The sequence below is a fragment of the Rhopalosiphum maidis genome, chromosome 2 (genome assembly GCF_003676215.2).
Source record: "Rhopalosiphum maidis isolate BTI-1 chromosome 2, ASM367621v3, whole genome shotgun sequence".
In the NCBI taxonomy this organism is placed as follows: Eukaryota; Metazoa; Arthropoda; class Insecta; order Hemiptera; family Aphididae; genus Rhopalosiphum; species Rhopalosiphum maidis.
The window spans coordinates 34,617,755-34,637,129 of record NC_040878.1 but is presented as its reverse complement, the minus strand read 5'-3'; the positions used below and the strand labels follow the sequence as shown (position 1 = coordinate 34,637,129).

The window sequence follows — 19,375 nt, the reverse complement described above, 5'->3', positions numbered from 1 at the left end:
TCCTGCTATACTGCACCGATACACCTGTAAATAGATAGGTGTCGGTTTAAACAACAGTCATAATTATTAACTACACGCGTACCTACAATATAGTTAATACACTTGGCTTGGTGCTTAGATGAAAAAAAAAAGATTTGGCATAAAGTGGTTAAATATATATATACTACAGTCCGTTTTGTTCGTCTACCGCCTCGGTCTATACTAAGGGTACATAATATTATATGATAAAATGTATAAGTCTGTAATAATGATTGCGCAGTCTGTCATTTCGTATATTATAGCAATGCAAGATGATTCTTTAAAATATTTCTCGAATAGTTTTTTCCATTTTTTTGGAAATACATTTTTTAAACGATTTGAAGTCATACAATACCAATTTTTTATGGTTTAATTTTTAATGTTTCTAATTATTTTGAATAACAGCATACATTTTTAATTTGTTATTCCTAAGCAGAATATTTTTTTGAGAATTTTGATTTGATAGGTTAGTTAATTATTTAGGATTATAAACTATATTTATTATTTAAAGTATAAATGATCAGAGATACAAAATATGGTCCACTCTTTCGCTTGTAGAAACGTATAAATACTTACAACTAATTTTCTTGTTGCCTTATCAAAATTGATGAACAACGACTCTTAGTACGAAGAGTTCCCATCGAAGCCCAAATTTATAAACTATACTTGAATGTTTCTTTAAAAGTTACATTAATTTTGTATTGTTTATTTAACAATTTTATCTTTATATAGATACGATTATAAATATACATAAAATAATCAAGACCAACTTCTAAGAAACGATCATCTTAAATATGCCACTAGACGTTATCTTCAAATAGCTGGTATACTCGTCGCATAGTTGACTTGATATCGTCCGTATAATAAAATAAGAGGAATTGTCTAATATTTTAACTAAAACGAAACTTTATCCCAGCTATTATCATAAATAACACCTACTCTGAACAAAACGTCATAACGGAAATTAGAAACTCCTATAACTACCTAACTTTTTATCGCTTTAGCTATATCAATAAGGGGACTATACGCGGACGAACATCGTACCGGGTACAATAAAATATATTAAAACGTGATATAAAAATCGAATGATATTTCCCCAAGGCTATTAGTTTACTCGTTTAATATCAACAGTACAAACACTCTTTGTCAATCGTCCGTCCTTTAGTCTCAGTGTAGTCATCACCAGGCGGGGGGAGGGTGTACGATTGTTAACAAATGTTAAATGCCCGAGAACGATTGAGTGCTAGTTTCAATATAACTTCACATTATCGTCATCAAGTCAATATTGTGAAAATTGTATTAATCGTAAAGGTTGGAGTTTTCTTTTCCTTTTATAGTACGTGTTCTATATTATTATATAAAAATAATATCAGGTTAATTATTTGACATTCAAAAAAATAAAAAAATATATCAATATATTCACTAAATACTAGTGTTACTAAAATACCTAGATATGTTGTGTATATTCGTAGTACAATATTAACAATACCAATAATTGCAAATTTAATTTAATTTTTTTTTTTTTTTGGCTCGAAAATGTTTATTTGTCGTACTTATAAATTATAAATTATAATAAAACAATTTAAAATTTAAATATAATCATAATATTACTATTGTTAAGATATAAAGCAATAATTTGTATTAATTAATAATTTTTGTGTACGTACGATAATAATATCATAGTGCACCTTTTTGACAATATTATAATTTTTTTTTTTGTAAACAGGCTGCTTAAAAATAATATTTTGTAGAATTCCCTAAATACTAAAATATGATGAAAATAGTATGATGGTGGTGGCCGGTGGGTTTAATTGTATGCAAAAATGTAAAATACCATCATTCTCGAACATTAAATTTTAATATTATGGCTGGTTTAAAAATAACCTACTAATGTTATTCAAAGAAAACTGTTTACAAAATCTTCTTTTGTTATAAAAATATTTTTAAATACTATTAATTAATGTAAATAACGGTGGTTTTTAACGGAAAAAATTCAAGTTTCACGATTGTGTCATTAATCAAGAACTTATCTTTTCCTCCCCTAAACTTAAGCACACATAGTCATCATTTTACCGTCTTCAACCCTCCCTTTTATTTTGACGATAATGTCATTATTATTATTATCATTATGAGTCATTCAGTAGAGATCTAATGGATTTTTCCCACAAAAAATATTAATATATTAATTTACATTTTAAGCAAAATAAATATGTACATGTAATTTACAACAAAAAGCTTTATCTAGAAAATACGAACCTTTATTTTGTCTTTCACTCCTTATAAGCTATAAATACATTGCTTATTAATTAATAATGTTATTAATAATATAACCACCAACTGACGTAATATTGACCAATCTATAATAAATTAGAAATATGAACTTTCAAAACAAAAATAACGATTGAGTGAGAAATTTCAACGAGATAATTTTTTTCTAAGTCGTTATTTAATCAAGTATATTAATAATTATTATGCAAGGAATTATATTGAATTTTCCTAAATTTTTAAAATACCTAATGACTTTTATAAATTAATAGGAAACTTATTAAACTTAAAAATCAATTTTTTTTGTTTTATTTTATATCCTAGGAAAAGTCTACTTTATTTTATCTAAACGAGGAAAAAACTATTTACGACTGACAAACAACGCAGTGAGACATATTTATACTGCGCCTATTAAATTTAGAGTTTCGCGTGCTCGCAAGTCGTGTGAATGCCGTTAATAGAATATTTACAGAGGCTGTGGCGACGACCGTAGAGATGTTGCGGTCGGATAACGTAAACTGCCTGGCGGGTGCGGTGTGGTATTCCGCGTGCGTCCATCCGTCCGGGGCCAGACACGAAAAGGACCCTCGCCGGAGCTCGTGCGAACGTCGTCGTCGGCGAGCACGCTCGTCGCGTGTGCGTTGTGTGTGCGATAATCGGTTCAGACAGGTGGAAAAAACGAGCCCACCGACCGACAAGAGTGATAATCGAGGGGCGGCAGCAGTGGCAGGGTGGATGGTTTATATGTAATTGAATTGTCACTGGCAACTCGTGAGAGCTAATTTTACGGCATTTCCCTGCACCGCCAATATGAAACGATTGTCAAATCGGGCAAATGCAATGTTACTGTTTTCCATGCAATGAAACGGTGAAAAAAAAATTACATAACCTTTTCCACCACTCGCATAATAGCACGACCGAGAAGATTTCTCATTTTATTATTATTATTTTTTTTGTTATATTTCCATATATGTTTGTTTACGACAAAAAAATAAATAATAACTTACCCTTTGCGCCACCCTCAGCAATACACTGACGAATGTTTTATAAATACTCGGCGTTCGTTATTCACAATTCGTTTTCCGCATGACTTTCCCGTTTTCCATTGTTTGTCTTAAATCTGAAACCCGCTTCCCAGGAAGACTATAATATTATACCAATCAGTGGCGTACGTTGAACAAAAAAATAATAATAATAAAACAGGCAATGAGAGGGAAACTTAAATTCGTTACCTTTCTTTCCTTTGTATATGCAAATTGATACCAATATAGGAGATAGGGCCAATAAACCACACCACCGCACGCTGACCAAATTTCCGTAAATCGTTTCGCAAGTGTAATATAATAATATTATGTAGTTATTGAAAGAAAAAAAAATTAAAAATGTTCTGGCAACATTTTACGCTATTGGATCTGCAAAAAATCACGTGTGCAAGTTGGAACTAAAATTGTGAAAAGTAATATGAGAGTGTAATAGACTTTGTGTAGTAATATAAATGTTGATTTTGCAGTAAAAAATCAAAAAGTATGAAATTTGGTATATGTAATTTGTGTAACTAGATATTATTGATTAAGCACATATTATATAAAGTTTTGATTTTGTTTTAAATATTTGTATAACCATATACTGAAATAATATTTCCTGCCCTCTATGTTATTTTTCAAATTAAATAATGTTTTTTTCACCTTTATCATATAATTGATATTTTTTCAATGTCAACGAAGTTGACGATAACAGTTTTGTACTTTTATAATGACAATAACAGTTGTATTATAAAGGAATAAATGTCTCATTTAAAGTATGCAATATGAATATTTAGATATTTTAGTCTCTGTATATGTAGACAGGTTTAATTAAAAACAAATTACGTCCGCCAACTGGTAATTAAAAAAATAAATAAATAATAACTCACAATAAACAACAGTATAGGTTATTAAATCATTAGTATAACAAAAAAATGCATGAATGGAAATAATAACATTCATTAGACTAAAACAATTTTACAAACAAAATAATTTAATAAAATTTCTACGTAATTATTCATAAAATTAATTATTTAATCGTAAAATCGTAACGCGTATGCGATGCTCTCTTATGATAATAATAATAATAATAATAATAAAATAATATTATATAGACTGTATTATTATTATACCGCTTTGTTGTTTTATACCAGCGTTTATTAATATTGTATAACATTTATAGTTTATGAAACATTACAAAAATAATAAAAACAGTAATGATTCTGATACAAGTAAAAAACGTATTATTCATTTGTTGTGAAATCAGAATTTCGACCTCGTTTGTTTAAGCGATTAACATTATTAAAACATGGAATTAAAAATCACATTTTTTGAGCTCTCGTTATTCGATTCTTAATTATTTGCAGAAGTCAAGTGTGATCGAATATTAACAATACAAGCGATACCTGTTTGCATATACATTTTCCTTTTTTTTTGCAACTCGATTGTGTACGCGAATTTTTAATTATTAAAAAGGTATTATACCTGCGTTTAAATGGCACACATGTAGAACTCGTTTGCGTACATATACCATACCAAAAATCTACCAAAACTCAAAAAATGTTTACAAAGAGCTTGTAACTCGTGTGACTCTTGCCTTTTTAACATCACACGTTCAACTAAAATAAGCATGTAGAAATTTGGATTACAGGTAATTCAAAACGAAGTCAAATTTTCACCGGCAAAAATTGTAACTTGATCACACTCAATTAATTAATATGTGTATCTTATCTTAATGTGTAACATAAATCGTATCATTATATTGTATTAGGCAATGTGAGTTGTTAGTTTACAGGTAAAAAATTATGTATTATGCGCATACGAATAACAATGATTCATATAACAATGTTCTACGACTGACAAAAATAATATACTTTTACCTAAACGTATACTTAATACTGGGCGGATGTAAGCTTCATCGGAATACCGGTTTGAAAAAAGGTGATGAAAAGGTCTAATAATTTAATTCGATAGCTTTATTTTCTTACCTTCAATGAATATATGGAAACTAAGACAGTGTGGGTAGTGTGACAGTGGATATTTATCGTATAACATTGTTTTTTTTAATTCTCGTAATAATCTAAATACCCATCCCTGTGTATAAAACCATAACTCGCAAAATTAACTTTTATGTACCTAATTATTAATGTTAAAAATAAATAAATACGGAGGACTTAAAAAACTTTATTTGATCCAACCAAATGTAACCTATGCCAAAATTCAATAACGATTTTTCACAAAATCATATTCTGTAACGATAAAAAAAAACTTATAACTTATAAGTTACATGAATATCTTACCAATGTAAATCAGGTTTATGCATATATTTATAATAGTACCGGAAAAACAGATAATATTATCCTATCTATACTTACAGCTTATTTACGAATGGGCGACAAAAGAGGGACGATATAAACAATATAATATGTATATAAACATTACAGACACTATAACACATAAAAGGGGAAATCTTTAAGGCCGCGTGGGCGCCACGTTTTTGAAAAGTAGTGTATTAAATCTGTTTCGGTCAGCACTATATGCATACACGAGCTATGCTCATTTTGTAACATTAAACCGCCGTTATGTTTATATTTATCAAGAATAACATTTATTTTGGTATTATAAAATTCAAATAGATGAACTGCAACAATTTTGCAATATTAAAAATTACCATAATTCCATACTTTTATTATAATTTGAAATTAAAAACTTAATGTACATATATATTATATTAAAGTCACGCTGTAAATTTAATGAACAAATAACAAAATCTATATTTATAATAAAATAACTTTGATTTTTAAGTGTCTGTAAATTATGAGAAAACATTATAATATTTACATATAGGTATGCAGTATTTAAATTAATACTATTTTTAAATATCAACTGTTCTTGTAGAAAATAAACAATTTATTAACTCAAAATTAAAATTCCTATTTTTACGATGTTTAATTGAAGTACCTTAAATTCTTTTAATTACTATGTTTCTATTACAAATTAAAATAAATGTGTAATGTAGAAAATTAGAATTTACTATATTTGTTAATATAGTTAACTGGTTTTAGGTCTTTATAAATTTATGTTCAATATGAAACATTAATATCTACTAAAAAATATTTAAAATTACCAAACATACGAAGTACTTTCTTAAAATAAATGTTGTACAATTTTAGTAACTTTAAATGTAATTGTTTTGTTTTTTATGATTTTAAACGTGAACAAATAAAAATCCAATTTTTCAATGGTACATCTTTGTAATGTCATCAATGCATATTCTATTTAATTAAAACTCTACATAAAAAATGTTATTAAAAATTACTTATTAATGTATCTCTAATGATTTGTTCTTATTTATATTTAAAATTATATTGCAATTTTAAAATGAATGATTACTATAAATACTACTCGCTGAAAATTTAGATAAACAATATCCAAGCTATAATGCTTAATACAATAGTAACAAAATATTATATTAAACAATTTAACAAAAATGTATAATTTTAATAAAGTTTATTTGCAATGTAGTTAAAAATAATTAAATATATTATTTTAAAATAGAAATAAACTGTATATTATTATTTTACAAAATATGAAATTTAAATTAATATTATGCACGTCATATAACGAGTTTCAGGATAAAGAAAAGAAAAAATTAAACAGTTTTTATCAGAAAAACTTAAAATAAACGCGCGTGAGACCTATTGCAGTGTACGAAGTATATAATCAGGGCGGAGGGTGGGCAAATTCGGCTACACAACTGCCGTCATAATCCGGAAGGGTCTTATACTGCAGCGTAGTCGCTCTCCTTTCCCTCCCCTCGGAACGTTCTTCCTATAAATATACGTATATATATATACACACACAAAGGATTAAAGACTTAAATTACAAACTCCGGCAGCATAATAAAGGTTCTAATTCGTCGTCGTCTCTTCCAAATCTGTGTACTTTATCACGTGTCGTCTTCTTAATTCGATGTCTGCTTGGCTTATCGCCCGCTGTACCCACTGGGCCTGTACACCATACAGACGCACATATAATCCGAGCGACGGCAACAAACGCAGGTGAAGACGAAAAATCGGTGTAAAGCGATTACCAAACTCTCGATAAGCGACTTTTCATGACTAACACCATTTGTATATATGTATAATATACCGGCTACCTCCCTGAATTTTGGGTTTTCTCCATTTCACCCACTTGATGACACTTTAACGCGTGCAGTGACGACGTTGATCTCTTCAAACATTTATAAAACCTTTTATGACTTTACAATTACTACGGCAGTACTCAGTACTGATAAATACAGCTACTGCAGTATAACAGTACTCAATCACTTTTTTCTAACTTGTGGAAATTTTGTACTGTACGTGTATAAAAATCGAATGAAATACAGAATATATCAATGAGTAACAATTATTTAAATAAAACATTTTTCAATATAAAGTGCTAGTTATTTTAAATGACATGCAAAACAAATTTGATAAATTTAATTAAAGTGAACTATTGAAAATGCTATTTATTATTGCAGATACGTTTAAAAACAATGATATTCGATTCGAAGTTTGATGTCACATATTATATATATTTAAAATTGACAATAAATATATATATATATATTTTTTTTTTCGTGAGTGATTGTTTTCAATGTACTTTTTATTACACTAAAAAGGCGGAGTTTGTAAGAATTGCTTTCGATTTAAAAGAATCGAAAAAAACACGACCAAGATGAAATTCGGAAATTGCACCCACACTAATGACAACAGCGTGTTTAGATAAGGGTAATAATTCTTGTGCATGACGGAGAAGACGGAAAACGTGAGAGACTCATAAAAAGAATTCGGAAAAAAAGTCTTTAACTGATAACATTTCTCTTTTTTTATTTTCCCTCCTCTATGATGTTCGTCGTTTCGTTTTATCACTGTTGCAGGGGTTGAAATCTTCCCAATGTACACGCCTATATATATAATATACGCTGATGAACCACAAAACAACAACACTTCATGTGGTGGATTAATATTATATATAAATATTTTTTTTCGAATCACATAAAAAGTAATAGCTAAAAATTGTTTTTTTTATGTACGTAATTATTTTTATGATTGAACATTTTATTCTCCATGAATTTCAATTACACTAACACTAAATGTGTTAAGTAATCTAAATCAAAATCTAAAAAAAAAAAATATTTAAGCTATTTTTATTGATTAAGATATCCCATAATACCGATTCCTGATATTTTTGGCATCAATATAGATATCATTGTATTATACGACATACTATATTATTTTATATAATGTATTTTGAAAAGACAAACAAGAGCCAGAATTCTTAAAATATGACCTAAGCTTGGCTAGACTCAGATTTTATTTAATTAAACTTGGTCTAAATGTCTAAAATATAACTCAATGGTATTAGGAATTATTATAAGTAGGTACTAGATTTTTCACTATAAAATGTATTATCAAATTAGTATTCTTATATTATTGTAAATAAAATTAATGCATTCACTATCAAGTATCAGTTTGCAAATTTATTATATGTGAATTAATTATTCAAAATAATTATTGTCGAATGAAAAATGAAAAAAAGATAAAACTTATATTATATAAATAGTTATGTACAATTACTATAAAACAACTAATAAAGCATACGGTATACCAAAATCAACTTAAAATTAATTACTGAAAAAATTATTTAAGTAGGTATAACCACATTAATATACAAAGTCATTGAGTAACCAAAAATAAATAGTCTAAAATATGCATAAGTACTTCTGAGCCATACTTCATAATTTAATAAAAACTAAAGACACACTTTAAGTTTAAACACTAACATGAATTAATTTTGTTTTCACTCAAACCCTTCGAGGCAACTTTACTCAATCTGACTCTGACACAAGGGAATATACTAATTTAAAATAGTAACTTTTTTATGGTACATTGTGTGTGTATACATATAGGCAGTCTTTTCTGTATACTATAGTATGTGAACAAAACCAGCATCAATAAACACCAGAGAATAGTTAATTAAAGAACGTCAGTACATTGGTGGCCCTTCACACGATCGAATCATAATGATTTTAATCGTCTTTAAGCAAACTTTGTTATAACACTTTAATAGTACAATTAAAAAGTCACTAGAACATAGAAGTAAAAATTATTGAAAGTTTACAATATAAATTCTACGAATGAAACAAACAAATAATTTGTATAACAGTTTTTAGTCATCTCAGCCTATTAATATGTTATGCATGTTATATTACAGTCTATCAGTCGGTTATTTCACGTTTGCATAATATATATATATGCATCATGAATACATGCCATTGAAAATAATGTTTTTATATATATAAAATATTAACATTTAATTTAGTTTGACAGTCGTTCCAAAATATAATGGATACCTATAAGAAATACGAGTAGTCTACTAATATAAAATTAAATATTCAATAATTCATAGGTACCTCAAAAACGGTTTACAATGCAAAATATTTATGTGAACCAAATATTAAAATTAATTCCTACACGAATACTCAATGTACCTTTATAATGCTAGATTCGTTTGATCAAATTCAAATGCAGTAATAATATATATATACAACGACACATAGGTATAATCATGATTAAAGATATACCTTTAATCATGGGTATAATAATTTCTCGGAAACATTTTTATTAACATAAACTTATACGATGTATATCATTTATTATGTTATATTCAGGTATAAGTCATAATAATTTCAAAGTCGATATATTATATTATCATAACACTATTATATAATTAATACAGACTAATATGGGACTAATTTATTTTGACGGAATCGCTGGTGCCCCGTGATAAAGACGAAATTGAGCGCAGAATGACGCATTTGACGCTGCTGAGATTTACCGTTTTTGGGCTTTATGTGTGTACACTGGGAATTCGTTAAAACACGCGTCTCTGGATAATGTATTCTCCGTTTAGCCAAAACGTCATCTGTTGTTACCTAATGATTATTCACCGTAAAGTGCCTTAGACGTAACAGCTATAGTAGTAGAAGCAGCAGGAGCAGTTCCGTTAAATATAATATAGGGAAAGAGCGACGATCTGTGAGCGGTGTTGGCGGAGCGGAGGACGAATGTGTTAAAAGTTATTCATGCAACTTTAAATGCGAACGAAACTTGATTTTATGCAGTGGTGGGTGGAGGGAGTATAATATGGTACATATACGTATATTCGGTATATATAATATTATATATACAGGGGCTGGAAAACGCGCGTATATATTATGTATATATAATATACTGATTAATTATTCGACGGGTGCAGGCGCGCATCGAGCCGGGAAACTGGAAGAGAGATTTTTGTTTTTAAATCGTCGCCATCCGCGTGAAAGGATTTCCGTGTGAGAGAAGTCGAACGATAAGGTGCGGTGAGAGGGAAAACTCGCTTTTACGAGGGACACGCGCGTATCCTGTGACGTCGAACAGCAGGAGTGATGGGAAGATGGCAGGATAGTACAGCAGGCGGATAGTGTGAGTTAGTCTGAGTCGAGTCGAGTATATGGGTTTTAATCATTTTTCGCAAGTAGAGCGCATCAGAGCTTATATGTTATAAATAACGGTCAAGGTTATTTTTAAGATTTATACTCTTCGCAGTTGAACTAATTTATTTTCAAAATTGTAAATGTATTGTTCAAATTTAAATTTAAAATAAATAAGATGTCGTGAAATATAATTATGTAGGTAGTATGTAGATTACTTTTCTTGATTCATAACTTTTTTAGTTTTCAATAATATGATGATAATAATTTTTTTTTTTTTACAGTTAATAGGTTAGGTTTTACTAACATTACATTTTTACAATACATTTTTTATCCTAATCAAGTATTATCAGTATATAAAGTAATCAGTAATCACAACACGTAAACTATTATAAAATAAATTTTATAGCCACTATAAGTTATGTAAAAATATTATGTGTCTTTTATGAAATTTCCTTTTGACCGTATCCTTGAAGTTATTGAGAATATATTATACTTTCTGTTATAAAAACTTTCATTTACATATCACTGTCTCGGTTATCAAGGTTTATGTAAAATAAAGAATATGACTGCTGATTTGGTGAAAAAATCAAGAGACAAATGTCTAAACATTAGTATAATAACAATCTTTTAAAACTTTTATAAATCAGTTATTAATCTTAAGGTTTTTTTCTATCGAAAACAATGCTATTAAGTAGCAAAAAGTGGGAGCCAAAGTTTCTTTAATTTATCGACACAATAAAGACATAATCCAGGGCGCCTTCGGACCGTGACATAACTGCCCTGGGCACGACCTTTAAATGACTTATAAATCTAATCGAGCTACACTCATAAACTGTTTCCTCATAAACTTGATTTAAAGATTTTCAAGAGCTATGGTAAAACAAATAACTTCAAATAAACAATCCGCCGGAAACGTACACCCTTAGTAATGATGTATATGAAGGACGTTAGAAGACGAACTCCCCAAACATGATTTATTAAAAAAATGTTATTTTTCTCGTATTATACACCCTATATTTAAGATTTCTACTGAACTCGATATTATTTACTTGTAACACATTAATTTAAAAACAAAACTTTATTATTAGAGTTTGAATTGTCCCTGCAGACTGAAATAATTTATAGTTATATCATTTTATTTATTTATTTATTTTTTTTTTTTGTCAATTATTTTAAGTGTTATAACTTATAATAATATTATTTGGATTAAATGTAACTTAAACAAAACGATTAAAATACTCATAAATTACTGTATATGTACATTATACATATACACAATACACATATTATAATATTATTATATAAGTATCTTTACATAATATACGTTTACTGTGTCTGAAAATATCAATAGTAATTCAATACAGTATTAATCAAAATCATAACCCTTAATTTACATTATTACAATAATCCTTTTAGCTCAATCAATTTCAAATCATTTCCAACATCGATTCCTTTACTAATTAATGTATTGTAGGTAGGTACCTCAAATAAACGGATTATTGTCATACCACATATTACATTTCAAGATTATCTCTTCTGTCTAAGGTTCATGTTTACCATCAACATTTTAAAATTGATATATTTAATGATTTATTTTAATCAAACTATGCGCATTTACACGTGATACGATTTATTTTTGAAACAGTTGACGGTTGTTTAATATTGTATTTTGCATTGATTTTCAGATTTTGTGTTGGAGACCGCTTTTACTTATGTGAAAACAAAATATTATGTGAATACGATTTCGAAGAAAGAATGGTGTTTGCAAACATGGCTTATAACCCAGCTACTTTGGCTCAGTTGAAACGTCACGCCACACACATACCACCCGCGGTATGTACCTATATGAACATAAGATTTAAGAAGCAAATAATATTATACCCAAACTAAACAAAATTTATTTTTTAAAAACGAAAAATATTTATAATACAAATTTAAAAACTTAAAAACCATATAATTACTTAGTTTAAAAACTTACATACTAACCTCACTAAAATATTTATAATAGTAATTTACTTCACGTATATTATTGCTAAATTATTATGGATTAACTTAAAAGAATAATAAACAATATTATTAGAAAGATTTGTTTTTATAATATTGCTTATTGCACCATTAACTGACTAAAATATGCAGTCTTATTCCTACGGATCTTAATAATTTATAATGATTACAGTGGAAAGGAATATATTCAATTATAGTGTTAGACAACAATGGTTAATATACTTATTAGTTAAACATAATATACATTTTATTTAGATGTTTTAGTTGTTTTTAATTGTATTGTTAGTTCCCTAGTATGTTATGTAATTCAACTTAATTCATTATATTTTATACGTTTTATTTTATTTTCAATAAAATGTGTAAACAATATCTTACTGTCGTTACCTATGTTGTAGGTTGGTGGAGGAGGTAGAACAGATCTCCCAATAACGTCAGGGAGCAACGGAACTGGAGATCGTAGAGCCACGCCAACTGATTCACACCACCATGGACATCACCATCACGGGCATCATCACGGAGCACCTACCACAAATGGACATCAGTACGGTGGATCAGGCGCAACTACGAACGGCGATCAGTCTCAGCTTCAGTTATATGACGTAAAATGATGATATAAAAATGTGCTATTTCTCAAAAAGACGCTCTCTTTTTAATCTTAATTTTAGAACTATTTCGTTATTAATTGCCCACAATTATTTTTACTTAACTAAGTATAATATTATTAGATTTTTTAACGAATAAAAAAATCGTTATAACAGATCTTTTCTGTTTGGCTAGTCACGACGATAAGGGATTATTCATAGTATGTATAAAATTATAATTTTTTTTTCAAATTTGTTCACAAACTTGAAGTGCAAAAATCAACTTCAAGTTCGTGCGAATTTAAAAAAAAAGGTGTTAACCTAATTACCCATTAATGTTTTTATTATTATTATTTTGTTGCTTAAATGACACCAATTAAATAGTGTCTATTTACTGTCTTTAATATTTAAATGAAAATAATGATGTTAAACATTTCAACATTAGTAAATTATGATTTAAAATTATTCCTCTTGTCTAAATATCGAAATATATGAAAACAAAATAATCTTTACCAAACTATACATTATATTATAATACGATAATAAAGTATTATACTAGTTTAGTGTTAAGTACTTGTAAGTATGTATATGTATTATTAATTTAACCCTTATATAAAGGATCTCTCGTTATTTTGAATAATGTTCTAAGTTACCTTTGTATTGTTTTCAATTTTATTATATTTTACCGTAAGATAAAACACTGGTAGTAGGTACCTATATAATGTAATATGTACATGTGTATTATAATAATAATGTGCGTGATTAAAAACAAATAAAAAATTATTTCGTTGGTACCATTATATGTGTATACCGTATAGACATTTAGTTTATTTATTTCATTTTTGATTACCTATACATCCTCTTCTATTTTAAATAGAATAAAATCTATTTTTACTGACTTAAACAATTTATTTGAACGTCGCCGTTTTTGAAGGAACAGCATAAAGGGTATTCTACGCGTTATCTTGTTACTTGTATAATGTGTAAGGCAAGTTTACAAAGCGTGTAGCAAGCTTATATACTCCTCAAAAACACCTTTAGCAATATATCGTAATCTCTAAATATACGGTTTATGAACAAAAGCTCTGTTTTTCTTAACTTAATATACGGCATCTAAAATTTTAATTTTATGTCGTACATAGTATATGTTAAACATATATATTTAATTTATTCATTGGTTGTTTAAGAAGTTTAGCAGGATGTGCCTATCATATATATATACATAGTATATACAACCTGCAGACTCACAGCGAGCGCATTATTCAAAATTACCATTTGCTCAGCTGATTTGTTACGTGAGTTTGAGGCTATTTACCGCTCACAAAAACGATAAGTTTAACATCGAAGTTTTTGCGGCCTCGTAAAAATGATAAACCGACCGTACATTATTTTTTATCAGCGTTCCATATACTATAGTCTGCTTTATCGCACCCGCCCATTGTTACGTGACTTCCGAGAAGCAACCCCAGTGATGTACTGCGCTTATACGTGTCCCGTCGCTTCAAATGCTTCGCCCCTTGTACATGTTTTTTCTCTGTTTGTCTACGAGAATACGAGCTAAATCGAACTCGTTCAAAAATGCATGAAAACTTCTCAAATGCGCGAACACTATACGGAAATTTCCGTTCACACCGGAAATGTGAACGAAAAAAAAATACGTTGACGGCGCGACAGAGCGGAGCTTTCCGGATATTACACACGCAGGCGATTTTAACGATCCTTTCAAAACATCGGTGCAATAAACCACTGTTAACTCTTTACAGATGATGTTATTATTTTTGTTCCCAGTGCCTGCAAATGCTACATATAGGTACCCCATTTATGTGTAAGACGCGTGTATTTTTATATGCATTACTGTATATACCATACATCATAATATAGTTCTATGTATGGAATAACAAAATAAGACAACAATGTTTGATTTTATTCCAACATTCGTATTAAATAATATGACAATATGAGCACAGTTTTCCACCAAACGAAATTGAATACTTTCTATACTGAGTATAGTATACTCTATGGATAAGTAGTTAAATAAAAACTATTCATTATATTATTTATACGTAACTTTTACTATTCATTATGTTACATAATATTATAGTTGATTTTTGTGAAACGAACCTGTCAGCGGATCTCACCTTTAATAATTTAATTTAAATATTATGTTTAAAAGAAAATTCTTATTTTAAACGATAGAAAAATTTCAGACTCTAACACTAGTAACACTTGAGAGTCATGTCATATTCATTTAGTAGTCCCAATTAATTTTTGTTACATAATAAATTACAACGCAATATTCACGTAATTATATTATTGGCTAAGACCAGTAAGTAACAACAACTGGTCACTGGGTATATCGAACAGAAGATTCGGCAAAAATAAATATGTGTGTGCACAACTAATATTTTAAGTTATTTTTAATATTTAAAAATTAACACTCGTTTAGAATATCTGAAATGCGCACACATAATAATATGTATTGACACAAAAGTCGTATGCACATTTCATTAACGTGGGTTGCCAAACGAAAAATGCCACGAAACTCATTTGTTGACTGTGTCATTTCAGCATTTGTATAATGTTATCGGGTGTATTATATATTATATTGTATCGTGGCGTCGTTCAACAATAGCTAGGAAGGTTATAACTTGAGATAAACGCATTAAGACGTCAAGCGCGTATATGAGGCGGCGGAGAAAGGATAATTAAATTACGAGGAGTGGGAGACCTACTCAGCCATCAGACTTGTCACCTGTTCGACAGGACAAAAGGACTTCAATCGACAACGACGGCGTTTAATTGTCACTACACAATACACTGAGCTTATCAATTTATTATTGTTGAAGGGTTCCCTGTTTCGACTTTCGCAGTTTCCATTTTCCATTGTTAAGTTTTGAATATTATAGTGTCCGTTTTGAGATTTTCTAACCAACATATTATATAAAACGGACTACAGCTAGATTGTGATCAAACAAACATATTATATAATATTTTATCGTATATAATTTCAAGCTATAGTTATATAGTGTTAAAAGTATATAATTTCCCATCAAAATACTGAAAATATTTCCAATAATGGTTACAATAGCTATAACCTAAGAAATTAACTCAATTGTGTGTACATTTAAAATATGAGGTAGGTTGAACAAATGAACTTTAAATAACCTTAGTACAATAGTCACGAAAACCATAAGTTCCACGTTATGTTAATACGAAATATTAAAATATAGTGTATACTAATAATATAATACGTTTTGAATCATTTTTATAATTTAAAAATAAATATAGATTAGCTACTTGTTGAATAAAATAAGGAACCTCTATATAAAAAAAAATATGTATTTACACTTATCAAAATTCGCTGATGTACCTGTATAAGGTATATTAGGTACATTAGTTATATTATTACATGTACAATAAATGCGGGTAAACGGTAATGCGTGTATACAATTTTATGATGCAATACGATGTCGATAAAAATGTCGAACAAATTAACCAATATCCATATCAGATATTGATTTTATGATTTATATATTTTTAACAGCAAATACAAACGATTTAATGAGTTTTAACCAACTTTACCAATAATATAATTTATAACTTTATTAGTAGCCAAACATTATTTAATATTTTTATTATTTTATTATACAATATATTCTACGTATATTTTTATTTAAAATAGTGTTTTTTTATTATGCAGGGCGTAGGTATTATAAAATAATAATGGTATAAAACTTTTTATTTTGAGTGTAAAAAAAAAAAATACACAAATAAATATGGTATATTGTATTGTATATCAATCCATGTATTATACGAACCAGCATCGATACAAAAAAAAAAAAAACATTGCACCAACTGTTTTACTAATATAATCCATTTGGGATTAGATTATGAAGTAGACTTTAAAAATTATAAAATATATTATTCTATATACATATTATATTTACACAAATTGTTATTAACGCGTGATAAAAAATATAATCGAATTGTACACTTTCTGTTTACGTCAATGTCCTACACACAATTTTTAATAATTCTTAAATTATACTATCATCATCAATAAATTCGCTGTATGGAATATTTTAAGTACGAAAATTGATTTGCATATCTACAGCGTAGACACGTTTATTCCAAGAGCATAGCAATATCCGAGGGTGGGTTATACTTTTAATTTAAAACTTGCCACTTGAACCGACAAATATTCAGATATGAAAACAGTGTTTCAAACCGTATAGAGGTTATAATATGGCTGCGGTGATTCTAAGATTAGCGTTTGGTGTGTAGGAAACAATGAAATTAAGTTTGTTAATTATTATTCCCAGACCGTCAACTCTTCATTCGCATATAACACAGCTGGATGGAAATATTATAATATAAACCGAATATTGTTTCAACGAACCTCGGCTGGCTGATAACACACACAGGGACTGACATACTTGACAACTACTCGTTCGTCTTAACGGTTCCACTGTTCCCTACCGCTCCCTCGCGACGGCGACAAGATAACGCTGTTTCGAGATAATCCCTTTAGAATATATTATATAATTCTTAGTAGTTAATTGTTGTGTTCTAATTTAATTTGAAATGCACGTAAGCCTTCAACTGTTATACAATCAAAGTTAAATTAAGTTTTTGATAAACACTAGATTAGACCTATTTATAAAATATACACTCATTGAAAATATACGGCTGATGCATTTTTACGTTTTATCTTTTATAGATGATTTTCAAAAACTCAATATTACAGTTACAATATAAATAAAAATAAAATATATATATATTTCGGGCGCAAACATAACAGAAATATAATTTATAGTATAGTTAAACATCAGTATGTTACAAAAAAATAATAATAAAAGCTAAAAGAGATAAATATAGAGATAATTATATACATATAGTTTATAGTTCTTGTATAATATAAAACAAATAGGTACGATTTTTAACAGACATTTTGGAATTCAGTTAAAATGATCTACTTGAGTTTAAGACGTATTCTTCAAAATTATTCTTTATTTTTTGGAATCCAAAATAATGTAGACAAAATTTATTATCAAAATACTCACAAAGATAGTAAACTATGTCAAGCTTATTTATTTGGACACTTTAAAGCACTCCAAGGTTTTATTAGAATTTATTTTTAAAAACAAACTTTTTTAAGTTTTAGCTGCCAATAGCATAACTTTATATAAGAGAAATTTTTCATTAGTATAAAATTTCATTTCAATTTTATTGGATGTTGTTAGGCGAAAAAAAATGTTCAAAAAAATCTTGGATAATATGGTGATCTAAAATATAAAAAATAGTTTTGTTAGTGCTCTAACGGTGTCACGAGCTCGATATTTTTTACTCGAAAAAAATGTTACTAATATAAGTTTATGCTGTTAAAGTATATTTAGCATTAATAGCACAAAAGTTAGAAAATCTCTCTCAGCAAAAATAAATAAAGTCCAACAAAGTCTAAAAATGGATAAGTTATTAATACATTTATTGAATATTTTTCATAGATGCCTGTTATAGTATGTACTGCTAAATTTATGAGGGTAATATCAAAAATTTATCGTAGTAAAATAATGATTAATAGGTAGGAAAAAGGTTTTTCTTAAAGATTAAATTAAATTTAAGACAATGTTTATAATATGCCTCATTTATATCTTAGTGTAGGCATGTTAAACTAAAAATATCAAGTGAGCCAAAAATATTAAATAGTTTACTACGCGGACCACACAAAAAAATTCAACGAAAATATATATATATATATATATATATACTATACAAATTTTTAATTTTTAAATTTTAACGATAAAGTCTATTCTTTACGTTTACAAACACAACAGGTACACCTAAATTAAAAAAGCTTTAAAAAAATTAACCTGAACATTTAACAATTCTCTATGAATCTAAGATAGTTATGATACGACATTAATATTTTACTATTTTTTTTTTGTTCATTAATATTGGTAGCC

General features: G+C 28.2%; 1 protein-coding gene across 3 annotated transcripts in view; it reads left to right on the top strand.

Moving 5' to 3' along the window:
• The window catches only part of LOC113551813 (LIM domain transcription factor LMO4.2-like), a 67,381-nt gene extending 53,257 nt beyond the window's left edge, over positions 1–14,124 (top strand). Inside the window, exons 4-5 of one of the 3 annotated variants that reach the window (XM_026954313.1) lie at positions 12,513–12,660; positions 13,227–14,124. In XM_026954313.1, the coding sequence (XP_026810114.1) occupies positions 12,513–12,660; positions 13,227–13,439 (361 nt within the window). In that variant the 3' untranslated portion in view covers positions 13,440–14,124. The remainder of the gene's footprint in view (positions 1–12,512; positions 12,661–13,226) is intronic. The other 2 variants (XM_026954315.1, XM_026954312.1) reach the window with 2 other exon arrangements.
• Positions 14,125–19,375: the final 5,251 nt, after the last annotated feature.